Below are 13,355 nucleotides of genomic sequence, written 5' to 3' on the forward strand. Positions count from 1 at the left end.
GCTCTGATCCCCTTACCAGAACACATGTGGTTTAATAAGGATTCACAACCAGCCTCACTTGTTCACACAACCATTTGTTCAACAGCTACAGCTGTCGGCAGCCATAGTGATCATTGCCCTCGTTCTGCTTTGAATAGTTGCCAGTGTGTGGTGAAGAGACGGAGCTCCTTCAGCACATAACATTGTCAGCCTGTAAGCATTTTATTCACTGTAAAGAAAGTGGTTATGGTAAAATAAGGAATTTAAGGGCCTCCCCAGGCTGTGTTGAGGCGGCACACAATTGGCCCAGCGTCGTCCGGATTAGGGGAGGGTTTGGCATGCTGACTTCGGTCGCAAGTTTTACAGTGTTTCCTCCAACACATTGGTGCGGCTGGCTTCCGGGTTAAGTGAGCAGTGTGTCAAGAAGCAATGCGGCTTGGCAGGGTCGAGGACACATGGCTCTCGACCTTCGCCTCTCCCGAGTCCGTATGGGAGTTGCATTGATGGGACAAGACTGTAACTACCAATTGGGGAGAAAAAGGGGCAAAAAATACAATAAAAAATAAGGAATTTAAGAGTCAATTAAAGGGTTAGGAATTTGACTTCAGAAGGGTTGGCACAGCTGGGGATACAGGGGAATAAATGATTATATATTATGTAATAACGTTATACTCCAATCAAAAATAAGTCATTAATGATTATAGAGTATGAAGGACAGTGTTCTCAATGTTATCTCAGGTTGCCCAATCGCATGTCATCAGGCAAATTGCTGAAACCTTTTAGGCAGGGCCAAACCTAACATAGCAGGCATAGTAAGAAGCCAGAGCGCAGCCCACACCTTAGATTGAAAATACTGTATCCCTGCCAATGCCGCTAGGGCATTATTATATACACAATGCAGAGAAAGAGTAGCCTCTAGTGGCCGAGATTCACATTGCACCAGGTTGAATCCCCCCTCCTTCTCCTCATTAATTCTGTATTAAAGGAGTGTATAAAGAGGTGGTTTTGGACTCTATGATTATACACCCATGAGAGCACATCATCCTTCACCTTGGCCAATATCATTTAGTAAGGGTGGATATTAGGATGCCGAAGCAACACAATTTGGCAATGGATCATTTCACCAATGCTTGGAGGACATCTTAAGAGGGGAATTACTGTAGTGTAATGGAGCTGTAAGATATAACTTACACATACACACACACATTATATGCACTTAAAAATGCTGCACATGATATCAAGGACATTTTTGGTGGTCTTAAACCAGTAGAAAAGTTAACTTGTTTAAGGTTCCATGATAGAACTTAAAAGCCACACATGTTTGTCAGAGTACATACACTGAGTGTACAAAACATTAGGAACGTCTGCCTAATATTGAGTTCCACTCCCTTTCGCCCTCAGAACAGACTCAATTTGTCGGGGCTTGGACTCTACAAGGTGTCTAGCGTTCCACAGAGATGCTGGCCCATGTTGAATCCAATGCTTCCCACAGTTGTGTCAAGTTAGCTGGATGTCCTTTGGGTGTTGTACCATTCTCGATACACGAGGGGAAACTGTTGAACGTAAAAAACCCAGCAGCGTTGCATTTCTTTACACACTCAAATCAGTGCGCCTGGCACCTACGTCCTACCCCTTTCAAAGGCACATAAATATTTTGTCTTGCCCATTCACCCTCTGAATGGCACACATACACAATCCATGTCTCAATTTTCTCAAGGCTTAAAAATCATTCTTCAACCTGTCTCCTCCCCTTCATCTACACTGATTTAAGTGACAACAATAAGGGATCCTAGCTTTCACCTGGATTCACTTGGTTAGTCTATCTCATGTTCCTAATGTTTTGTACACTCAGTGTATATTTTAAATGCAGAGGAGGCTGGTGGAAAGAGCTATAGAAGGATGGACTCATTGTAATGGCTGGAATGGAACGGTATCAAACATATGGAAACCACATGTTGACGCCGTTCCATTAATTCCATTCCAGTCATTACAATGAGCCCATCCTCCTATAGCTCCTCCCACCAGCCTCCTCTGTTTAAATGTGATGAAGTAGACAGGTATGTCTGCATCTCTAAATTCATACTATTATTCATCACCCTGTTCATAAATCCCATATTACTTTCTCCCTTGGGAGTGCTGTGTAGGTACTGAGAGGGAGTGAGCCTGCTGAATGTGTGTTTGCTCTAACATGAGCCCCTGTCCCTGACCGCTGTGTGTGTGAGTGGCAGCAAGGAAAGGCCAAGGAGAAATGCAGAGAAAGTGTGTGCCTTTCAGCCTGTGTTTAATTGGTATACATACATTGTTTTCTTATTAAATCCCCCTCCCTGGATATAAAATCAATATGGACACACACACACACACACACACACACACACACACACACACACACACACACACACACACACACACACACACACACACACACACACACACACACACACACACACAGAGTAGCTCTAGTGTGACTGGAGCTGGTATGGTTGCTCAGAGCCCAGAGGTGCCTGCCTGCCTATATTGCCAACAGGATGTGGGAGGAGAGGTAGAGAGAGGAGAAAGAAGAGACGAAGAAGAGAAAATGAACATCTCAGAGCTCAGACAGAGAGAGAGAGTCACCAGGGAGCAGGCTGAGACAGCAGAAAACAATCGCTGCACGCTATTCTCATCCGCTCCAAGAGCTTCTCTTCTGCGTTTAGCGAAGGGAACATGCAGGCTTTGGTGGGTGGTGGGAAATGGAATGTCTAGAACAATACAGATTCAGATACAGTATGCTATTGAAGTCTGAGGAATTGTGTGTGTGTGTGTGCGTGAGCGTGCAAGAGAAAAAGGAAGCAATTCAGAGAGTAAAAAGAGTTATAGAAAAACAAGTTGAAATTTCCACATCGAAGCGTGGGCCTGCATATTTATAAACACTGCACCTACAGATGTAGGATCTTCATTTGAGCCAGTTTGCTACAGCAGGAAAATAATCCTGCAGCAACAGGAAATGTGGATTAGAATTAATGTAAATTTTTGTAGGAGTTGATACATTTTTCGTAAGGGAAAATCAAGTCTGAAATTTCAAAGTGGAAAATACAAACTTCAGAAGCTTTTTTACACCACACTACAAGTATTACATTTCCTGCATTGCAGTAAATTTCTTCTGCAACAGTGTGATCAATTTAAGATCCTACATCTTGTCTCATTGCTACAACAACTTGTGCTCAACTCAACATGGAAGCCCTTATCTAAATGGAGAGAGTTTATCCCATTTGGAGGCATGTACTGTAAGCAGCACAAGGATAAGGCTGGGCAGGACAGCTTAGTCTCAGCTCCCCTAATGAACACACAGGGGTACTGAATGAAACATACAGGGCGTAAACACACCATGCTCACCACAGTGGAACACATAGACTACACTGTAAGCCTAGCAGGTGACCAGCTGTGTGTGGGGGTAGAAGAGGAGAGGGGTGGGGTGGGGTTTGTGTGTGTGTGTGGGGGGGGGGGGGGGGTACATCCAATAATACCTCATCATACCTCATTCAATCCCATTGTCTGCTTTTTATGCTGGGATTAAAGCTTTTCTCAGCTGGCTAATATTGCAATGAGTAATTGATGCTCCTGCATTTCAGCTTGGAAACAGCTTTTCACCAACAATATTACTAAAACGACCTACTTTGCAGAGAGGAAAAGGAAGAGCCGGAGAAAAAGTGTTTGGAAAGCTGGGTTAATTATCCTCCTTAATCCACCATTATGTTTTGTCCATGTTGGCGTCTCCTCCATCATGTTTAAAGATTTGACGAGAGCGAGCGAGACCCTAATCTCACTAAAGTGGTCACCACTCCACTTTATCCACTTTCCTTGAGAGATAATGACACATCTTGAATCTACGAGTGCCACTGTGAATCTCATTCCCATTCTTACCCCAATGTGCCACTTCTCTAATGTATTCAGTACAAAACAGTAACACTTTTCTCCAATAACGAGCATCAAAAATACCTCTCGCTTCCCTGCTGCTCTCCCGGCCAGAACACAAGTCCACTGCAAAGTAAATAAAGGAATTAATAAGGCGCCTAGGTGGGCGACAAGGACACAGTCTTGTTTGGGTGTGAAAAATCCATAAAGCTTCATATTGTAGGGGCCGTGCCTCTCCGGGTTCTCTCCCCGTGCCACGCTCCCAGCTCTCTGATTTAATTTGGTAATCGATATGGTTTCGGTGAGCAGCCAGTAATCTTTTTACAGCACCTCCTGTCCTCTGCTTTCCACTCCTCTCTGCCCTTGAGTTTCCTCTGCAGTCCTGGGGTAAAAGGAGGCGGTGATTGCCTCTAACGGGCTCTGCGGTTGGGGGAAAGCTCTCCTGAAAGTCAATGAGAAGGGGAGATGGAGAGGAGGGTAGACACAGTAGACAGTACTCCAGACAGAATAAATGAAAGTGAGAGTGAAACAGAGAGCGAGAGAGAGGGAAGAAATTAAAAAGTGAAGTAAAAGACAATCTCTGTGTTTCTCTGTGTGTCTGTCTCTATGTCTGCTCTCCTCCATGGCCCCATAATATTCAGCACAATAGCACAACATGGCCATGAGTATTGCATGAACTGCATCACAACACTCACTTGTGTTTTTCAGTCTGACTGGAAGGTCAGATTTAAAGAAGGGTCAATGCATAGTACAAATACAGATTTCTAGGTTTGTAGATTGTGGTATTGGACTTGCCTCTTCCTCCCTTTCCATCTAATTTCTTGACCTCTCCCTCCATCCCTCTCCCTAACTCCTTCCTTCCCTCTCTCTTATTCCTTTTCCAGCTGAGAGAGAAACAGAAGTGAAGAGGTTTCTCTCCCTGCAGCTACCTGTCCTGTTCCCAGTCTGTCTCTCTCTCTCCTTCCTTCCTTTAGAGGGCAGCCAACCGGCACACTCTCTCACACTTCAAAGTCAGTCAATTCCCCCATACTACTGCAGCCAGACACTGGTCTCTTTTGGAGACTGCCCCTACTTATACCTCTACAGTATCACACTGCAATGGAACATCCTTGTATGCTGTTGAGAGACCTGATCCAACCAGCGAGTTGTAGTACCATGTGTTTTTCTTGAACTGACCAGGGAAAACCCACATTCCCAAGCCATTGCATTTATCACTCTTGAACTGTATCTAGTAGCTTCAACTGTGAACATTCAATTTCTTTAAAGCCTCTGTAATCCTTCCAGCAATCCATGTGGTGCAAAGCAACATTATGTTGCTGCTTGATAACCCAGACATTGTGATGAGAGACAGGGCCGGCTCTAGGCATAAGCTGTTGCTTAGGGCCCCCAGCCGATTTGGGGCCCCCGACCCACAGTCACTCAATTAGAATTGCATGAAATGTGTTATAAAACTGCAAAAATCTTATCTCCGCCCCATGGAAAAAATGTGTAGAATTGCAGCAAACTTGCTTTAAAACTGAAACATTTTCTCTGAATCCCGACGAAAGCAGGGCCACTAAAATGTTTTGCCTGCGGGATGGGGGTCCTCCCAACAAAATTACACGTAAAGCCCCCAAAAGGCTAGGACCGGCCCTGATGAGAGAATATGAAGGTGTTGTTTGATCTGAGAATCTCTCTCCATGCAGTGTTAGTTGTCTTGCACTGTGTCTATGACTATCAGGTTGCACCACCTGTCCCTCTCTGTTGGAGCGTCTGAAACACAGTGGAGAGAAGGGATGATGAATGATGAGATAAGCCACGCTATTGCACTAGGCACTCTGATGGAGGAGATGAAAACCCAACAGTGTCTCACAAGGCTAACTGTTTTTTGTGTGTTTTTCTTTCTTTCTTTTCTGTCTCTCTTGCTCTCTCTTTCAGGGACAACAACTTCATCAAAGACTTCCCCCAGCTAGCAGATGGACTGATGGTTATCCCGTTACCTGTGGAGGAGCAGTGTAGAGGAGTGCTGTCTGAGCCACTGTCCAATGTACAGCTCCTCACAGGTGTGTGTTTGTGTGTGTGTGTACACGTGTTAGCCTGCCTCATCCATCTTTGTACACTCATACCAGTGTGTACAGAAAATATCCTGTACGTAACCTATATTTCATCATCAAATATCCTTATTTTTTCTCAAATGTTCCTTCCAAAAAATGTAGAAGTATCTACTTCGTCCAGGTTTTACAGTATTTTCCAATTACGGCTGAATTTCCTGTAAGCTCAATACTTAGAAATCATGCAGCATTCTCTGCTCAGTAAATCCATAGGAGTGACATCAGAGTGCAGGGTCAGCTAGAATGACACTGTTCCCAGTGCACTGTATTGTGCTATTGTTCCTGACATCCCAAAGTCTCTTCAGTAGGCACACACTCACTTGCATACCTCTCCAGGCCCTCTAAAGGCTGACACCTGCACCTTCTTCACCCCGTGTTCCCTTCCCACATCCCCTGTGGGGGCCGAGACTACTCTGTCAGTTGGCTTGAAACCGCACCTCAGGACTACTCCCTAATCCGTCCATTAGCTGAATTGGCTGCAGCACTTGGCTCCCCGTTGGCCTGTGACTAGTTCCCAGGAGTGTCTGCTACTCCTCTCCAAACACACACTGGGAATAAATAAGTGCTTTAGGTTTGAGGATTTAGTTGTTGTTGTTCTCTTCGCTCCTGTGTTCTAATGGCCCTGTGTTGTGCCAGACTCATATGAAGTTTGATAATGCAATTACGGAGGCGAGATTGCTCTCGCCTTAATGCTGGAAATTCAATTGGAGCTACTGCGGCCGTCTGCCATTGATTACACATGGGGTGGGAACTTTCGTAGACAAATGGTGTTGTTGAAAACAACAGAATGTACACTGTACACGGACAGTTTGTGAGGGAGACAAAGCTAGCTAATGCACTTCAGGCAGTTACAAATGTGCTTGTATAACTCAAACTCCGACACAAATGATCCATAGCTTTCAATGCATGATTAATGTGAAACTGAGTTATTTACTCAAATCTTATGAAAATAATGTGGTTCTACTTATATTGTGGAAGTTATTCATAACTATGTTAATATGTCTATGTCCATTGCAGGTGATGCTAAGTTCAATGAGGCTATGGGCTACCCCATGGTTCAGCAGTGGAGAGTGAGGAGCAACCTGTACAAAGTCAAGCTCAGCGCCATCACCTTGTCTACAGGTACGAAGCAGACCAGCGTTCAAATACTATTTAAAATACCTTTCACATACATTTCGAAGTAAGTATTCAGATTTGTTTTATTTGAAAGGACAAGTAGTTGAATGTTGGAATGTATTTGGAAATACAGTTGGAAAGTATTGGTATGTACTGTATTTGAAAATACTCAAAAACACTGACTCAAATATATGCCATTTAGCAGATGCTTTTATCCAAAGCGACTTAGTCCTGCATGCATACATCAAATACCCTCCCGTGCAAGTATTTGAAAATAATTCAAATAGTAGGCTATTTATAGGAAATTATTTGAAAAGACTTTTAAATAGAAGTAGTTGATTCAGGCCACATTATTTGAAAATACTTAAGTACACAGAAAATAAGTATTTACAGTGCCTTCAGAAAATATTCATACTTATTACACATTTTGTTGTTACAGCCTAAATGTAAAAAAAATCTCACCCATTTAGACACAATACCCCATAATGACAAAGTGAAAACATATTTTTTTGAAATGTTTGCAAATGTATTGAAATGAAATACAGAGCTTGAAGAATTTTACAATCTAGGTGTGCAAAGCTCAGGGGTGTGAATACTTAAGTCTCTAAGAGCTTGCACACTTGGATTGTAAAATTCTTCAAGCTCTGTCAAGATGGTTGATAATCATTGCTAAGACAGCCATTTTCAAGTCTTGCCAAAGATTTTCAAGCCGATTTAAGTAAAAACAGTAACTACGCCACTCAGGAACATTCAATGTTGTCTTGGTAAGCAACTCCAGTGTATATTTGGCCTTGTGTTTTAGGTTATTGTCCTGCTGAAAGGTGAATTTGTCTCCCAGTGTCTGTTGGAAAGCAGACTGAACCAGGTTTTCCTCTAGGGTTTTGCCTGTGCTTAGCTACATTCTGTTTCTTTTTATCCTAAAGAAAACTCCCCAGTCCTTGCCCATGACAAGCATACCCATAAGATGATTCAGTCATTACCATGCTTGAAAATATGGAACGTGGTACTCAGTCATGTGTTGTTCGATTTGCCCCAAACATAACTCTTTGTATTTAGGACATAAAGTTAATTTCTTTGCCACATTTTTAGCAGTTTTACTGGTGTGCCTTATTGCAAACAGGATGCATGTTTTGGAATATTTTTTTCCCTGTATAGGCTTCCTTCTTTTCACTCTGTCATTTAGGTTAGTATTATGGAGTAACTACAATGTTGTTGATCCATCCTACATTTTCTTCTATCACAGCCAATAAACTCTAATGGTTTTGAACTCATTGTAAAATCCCTGAGCGGTTTCATTCCTCTCTGGCAACTCAGTTAGGAAAGAAGCCTGTATCTTTGTATTGATACACCATCCAAAGTGTAATTAATAACTTCACCATGCTCAAAGGGATATTCAATGTCTGCTTTTTAAATGTTTTACCCATCTACTGGACCAATAGGTGCCCTTTGTGAGTCATTGGAAAACATCCCTGGTATTGGTGGTTGCATCTGTGTTTGAAATTCACTGTTCAACTGAGGGACCTTACAGATAATTGTGTGTGGGGTGGAGAGATGAGGTAGTCATTCAAAAATCATGTTATAACACTCTTATGTGACTTTTTAAGCAAAATTTTCCTCCTGAAATTATTTAGGCTTGCCATAACAAAGGGGTTGAATAGTTATTGACTCAAGACATTCCAGCTTCTCATTTTTATTAATTTGTCAAAATGTTGAAAAACATAATTTCACTAACATTATGCGATATTGTGTGTAGGCCAGTGACACAAAATGTAAATGTATTACATTTTAAATTCAGGCTGCAATACAAGAAAATGTGGAAAAAAATCTAAGGGTGTGAATACTTTCTGAAGGCACCAAAAAAAAAATAGATATATATTTATTTGAAACCAGGTCTGGAGTGTCAATTTACTGTCATGTTTCCTGGTGAGCCTATTTAACTACTACTACACTATATCATATTGTACTGAAAACTCAGAGGGAAAATCATACAGGATAGTATTTAGCGCATTTACAAAGCCCCTTTTTCTGCTTCAGCTATAACTACATTTCCATTTGTTCCGAATTATTTCCCCTTCACACTTTCCTGGTTCCCAGGCTTCTCCAAGGTTCTGAAGACACTGACTGCAGAGAGCACCAGAGAGGAGCTGCTGTCCTTCATCCAGCAGTACGGCAGCCATTACGTATCCGAGGCCCTTTACGGCTCCGAGCTCAGCTGCACCATCTACTTCCCCAGCAAGAAGGCTCAACAGCAGCTCTGGCTGCAGTACCAGAAAGGTGAGAGGGGGAAACTGCATATGATGCACGTGTCACAAATACTACTGTAATGAGTGACCAAATTAGACCCAGTGATCCAGGTGAGTGGACTATCAATAGACTTAAATTCGTCAGTTAAATCCCAGAGAAAGGTTGAAAAAAAATATATATATATATATAAAATATTTAAAAAAAATATTTATAAAAAAAATTAAAAAAAAAAAAAAAAAATGGGGCTTATTCAATATGGTACAATTTTCAGGACGCTGCAGCTAGAAATATGATTCATAGCAGACTTGATTCCTCATTTTTAACTGGCCCTAGCCCCCGAGACAGAGCCGAGAATAGCCTCTCAGAAATCCTTCAGTAGCATTTCATAAACATTAGGCAAGACCTGAAAGAGCTTTTGTACAGTACTATGCTGTGCCACTGAGACCTTCAAAATGGAATTGGACAGACAGGGTGAGGGCTGTGGATAGCATGAAAATAATGTATCTTTTACCAAATAAATGGGTTCAAAGTATGTACTGTAAACACCGGAATACAAAGACACATTTATTTTTTAAATTTTATTTCACCTTTATTTAACCAGGTAGGCAAATTGAGAACACGTTCTCATTTACAATTGCGACCTGGCCAAGATAAAGCGAAGCAGTTCGACACATACAACAACACATGGTTACACATGGAGTAAAACAAACATACAGTCAATAATACAGTGAAAAATAAGTCTATATACAATGTGAGCAAGTGAGGTAAGGGAGGTGAAAGGCAAACAAAATATATATATATAAATAAATAAAAATATAAAAAGGCCATGGTGGCGAAGTAAATACAATATAGCAAGTTAAAGAAAAACAAAAAAAACACTGGAATGGTTGGTTTGCAGTGGAAGAAAGTGCAAAGTAGAGATAGAAATAATGGGGTGCAAAGGAGCAAAATAAATAAATGAATACAGTAGGTAAAGAGGTAGTTGTTTGGGCTAAATTATAGATGGGCTATGTACAGGTGCAGTAATCTATGAGCTGCTCTGACAGCTGGTGCTTAAAGCTAGTGAGGGAGATAAGTGTTTCCAGTTTCAGAGATTTTTGTAGTTCGTTCCAGTCATTGGCAGCAAAGAACTGGAAGGAGAGGCGGCCAAAGGAAGAATTGGTTTTGGGGGTGACCAGAGAGATATACCTGCTGGAGCGCGTGCTACAGGTAGGTGCTGCTATGGTGACCAGCGAGCTGAGATAAGGGGGGACTTTACCTAGCAGGGTCTTTTAGATGACCTGGAGCCAGTGGGTTTGGCGACGAGTATGAAGCGAGGGCCAGCCAACGAGAGCGTACAGGTCGCAGTGGTGGGTAGTGTATGGGGCTTTGGTGACAAAACGGATGGCACTGTGATAGACTGCATCCAATTTATTGAGTAGGGTTTTGGAGGCTATTTTGTAAATGACATCACCGAAGTCGAGGATTGGTAGTATGGTCAGTTTTACAAGGGTATGTTTGGCAGCATGAGTGAAGGATGCTTTGTTGCGGAATGGGAAGCCAATTCTAGATTTAACTTTGGATTGGAGATGTTTGATGTGAGTCTGGAAGGAGAGTTTACAGTCTAACCAGACACCTAGGTATTTGTAGTTGTCCACATATTCTAAGTCAGAGCCAGAGTAGTGATGTTGGACAGGCGGGCAGGTGCAGGCAGCGATCGGTTGAAGAGCATGCATTTAGTTTTACTTGTATTTAAGAGCAATTGGAGGCCACGGAAGGAGAGTTGTATGGCATTGAAGCTCGCCTGGAGGGTTGTTAGCACAGTGTCAAAAGAAGGGCCAGAAGTATACAGAATAGTGTCATCTGCGTAGAGGTGGATCAGAGAATCACCAGCAGCAAGAGCGACATCATTGATGTATACAGAGAAGAGAGTCGGTCCAAGAATTGAACCCTGTGGCACCCCCATAGAGACTGCCAGAGGCCCGGACAACAGACCCTCCGATTTGACACACTGAACTCGATCAGAGAAGTAGTTGGTGAACCAGGCGAGGCAATCATTAGAGAAACCAAGGCTGTCGAGTCTGCCGATGAGGATGTGGTGATTGACAGAGTCAAAAGCCTTGGCCAGGTCAATGAATACGGCTGCACAGTATTGTTTCCTATCGATGGAGGTTAAGATATCGTTTATGACCTTGAGCGTGGCTGAGGTGCACCCATGACCAGCTCTGAAACCAGATTGCATAGCGGAGAAGGTATGGTGGGATTCGAAATGGTCGGTAATCTGTTTGTTGACTTGGCTTTCGAAGACCTTAGAAAGGCAGGGTAGGATAGATATAGGTCTGTAGCTGTTTGGGTCAAGAGTGTCCCCCCCTTTGAAGAGGGGGATAACCGCAGCTGCTTTCCAATCTTTGGGAATCTCAGACGACACGAAAGAGAGGTTGAAAAGGCTAGTAATAGGGGGGGCAACAATTTCAGCAGATAGTTTTAGAAAGAAAGGGTCCAGATTATCTAGCCCGGCTGATTTGTAAGGGTCCAGATTTTGCAGCTCTTTCAGAACATCAGCTGACTGTATTTGGGAGAAAGAGAAATGGGGAAGGCTTGGGCGAGTAGCAGAGGGGAGGGCAGTGCTGTTGACCGGGGTAGGGGTAGCCAGGTGGAAAGCATGGCCAGCCGTAGAAAAATGCTTATTGAAATTCTCAATTATAGTGGATTTGTCGGTGGTGACAGTGTTTCCTATCTTCAGTGCAGTTGGAAGCTGGGAGGAGGTGTTCTTATTCTCCATGGACTTTACAGTGTCCCAGAACTTTTTTGAGTTTGTGTTGCAGGAAGCAAATTTCTGCTTGAAAAAGCTAGCCTTGGCTTTTCTAACTGCCTGTGTATATTGGTTTCTAGCTTCCCTGAAAAGTTGCATATCACGGGGGCTGTTCGATGCTAATGCAGAACGCCATAGGATGTTTTTCTGTTGGTTAAGGGCAGTCAGGTCAGGAGAGAACCAAGGGCTATATCTGTTCCTGGTTCTAAATTTCTTGAATGGGGCATGCTTATTCAAGATGGTGAGGAAGGCATTTAAAAAAAAATATCCAGGCATCCTCTACTGACGGGATGAGATCAATATTCTTCCAGGATACCTCGGCCAGGTCGATTAGAAAGGCCTGCTCGCTGAAGTGTTTCAGGGAGCGTTTGACAGTGACCGCTGACCCATTACGGACGCAGGCAATGAGGCAGTGATCGCTGAGATCTTGGTTGAAAACAGCAGAGGTGTATTTGGAGGGCAAGTTGGTTAGGATGATATCTATGAGGGTACCCGTGTTTACGGAATTGGGGTGGTACCTGGTAGGTTCATTGATAATTTGTGTGAGATTGAGGGCATCAAGCTTAGATTGTAGGATGGCTGGGGTGTTAAGCATGTTCCAATTTAGGTCGCCTAGCAGCACGAGCTCTGAAGATAGATGGGGGGCAATCCGTTCACATATGGTGTCCAGAGCACAGCTGGGGGCAGAGGGTGGTCTATAGCAGGCGGCAACGGTGAGAGACTTGTTTTTAGAGAGGTGGATTTTTAAAAGTAGAAGTTCAAATTGTTTGGGAACAGACCTGGATAGTAAAACAGAACTCTGCAGGCAATCTTTGCAGTAGATTGCAACACCACCCCCTTTGGCCGTTCTATCTTGTCTGAAAATCTTGTAGTTAGGGATGAAAATGTCAACATTTTTGGTGGTCTTCCTAAGCCAGGATTCAGACACGGCTAAAACATCCGGGTTGGCAGAGTGTGCTAAAGCAGTGAACAAAACAAACTTAGGGAGGAGGCTTCTAATGTTAACATGCATGAAACCAAGGCTATTACGGTTACAGAAGTCATCAAAAGAGAGCGCCTGGGGAATAGGAGTGGAGCTAGGTACTGCAGGGCCTGGATTCACCTCTACATCACCAGAGGAACAGAGGAGGAGTAGGATAAGGGTACGGCTAAAAGCTATGAGAATTGGTCGTCTAGAACAGAGAGTAAAAGGACGTTTCTGGGGGCGATAAAATAGCTTCAAGGAATAATGTACAGACAAAGGT

At 43.0% G+C, this 13,355-nt stretch overlaps 1 protein-coding gene across 2 annotated transcripts in view; it reads left to right on the forward strand.

Annotated features, from left to right (window-relative positions):
* LOC139543999 (astrotactin-2-like) overlaps positions 1-13,355 on the forward strand; it is a 450,311-nt gene that overhangs the window by 312,507 nt on the left and 124,449 nt on the right. For both annotated transcript variants that reach the window (XM_071350635.1, XM_071350634.1), the window contains 3 exons: positions 5,788-5,912; positions 6,978-7,082; positions 9,171-9,350. In XM_071350635.1, coding sequence (XP_071206736.1) covers positions 5,788-5,912; positions 6,978-7,082; positions 9,171-9,350 — 410 coding nt within the window. The remainder of the gene's footprint in view (positions 1-5,787; positions 5,913-6,977; positions 7,083-9,170; positions 9,351-13,355) is intronic.

The sequence above is a fragment of the Salvelinus alpinus genome, chromosome 18 (genome assembly GCF_045679555.1).
Source record: "Salvelinus alpinus chromosome 18, SLU_Salpinus.1, whole genome shotgun sequence".
Classification (NCBI taxonomy): Eukaryota; Metazoa; Chordata; class Actinopteri; order Salmoniformes; family Salmonidae; genus Salvelinus; species Salvelinus alpinus.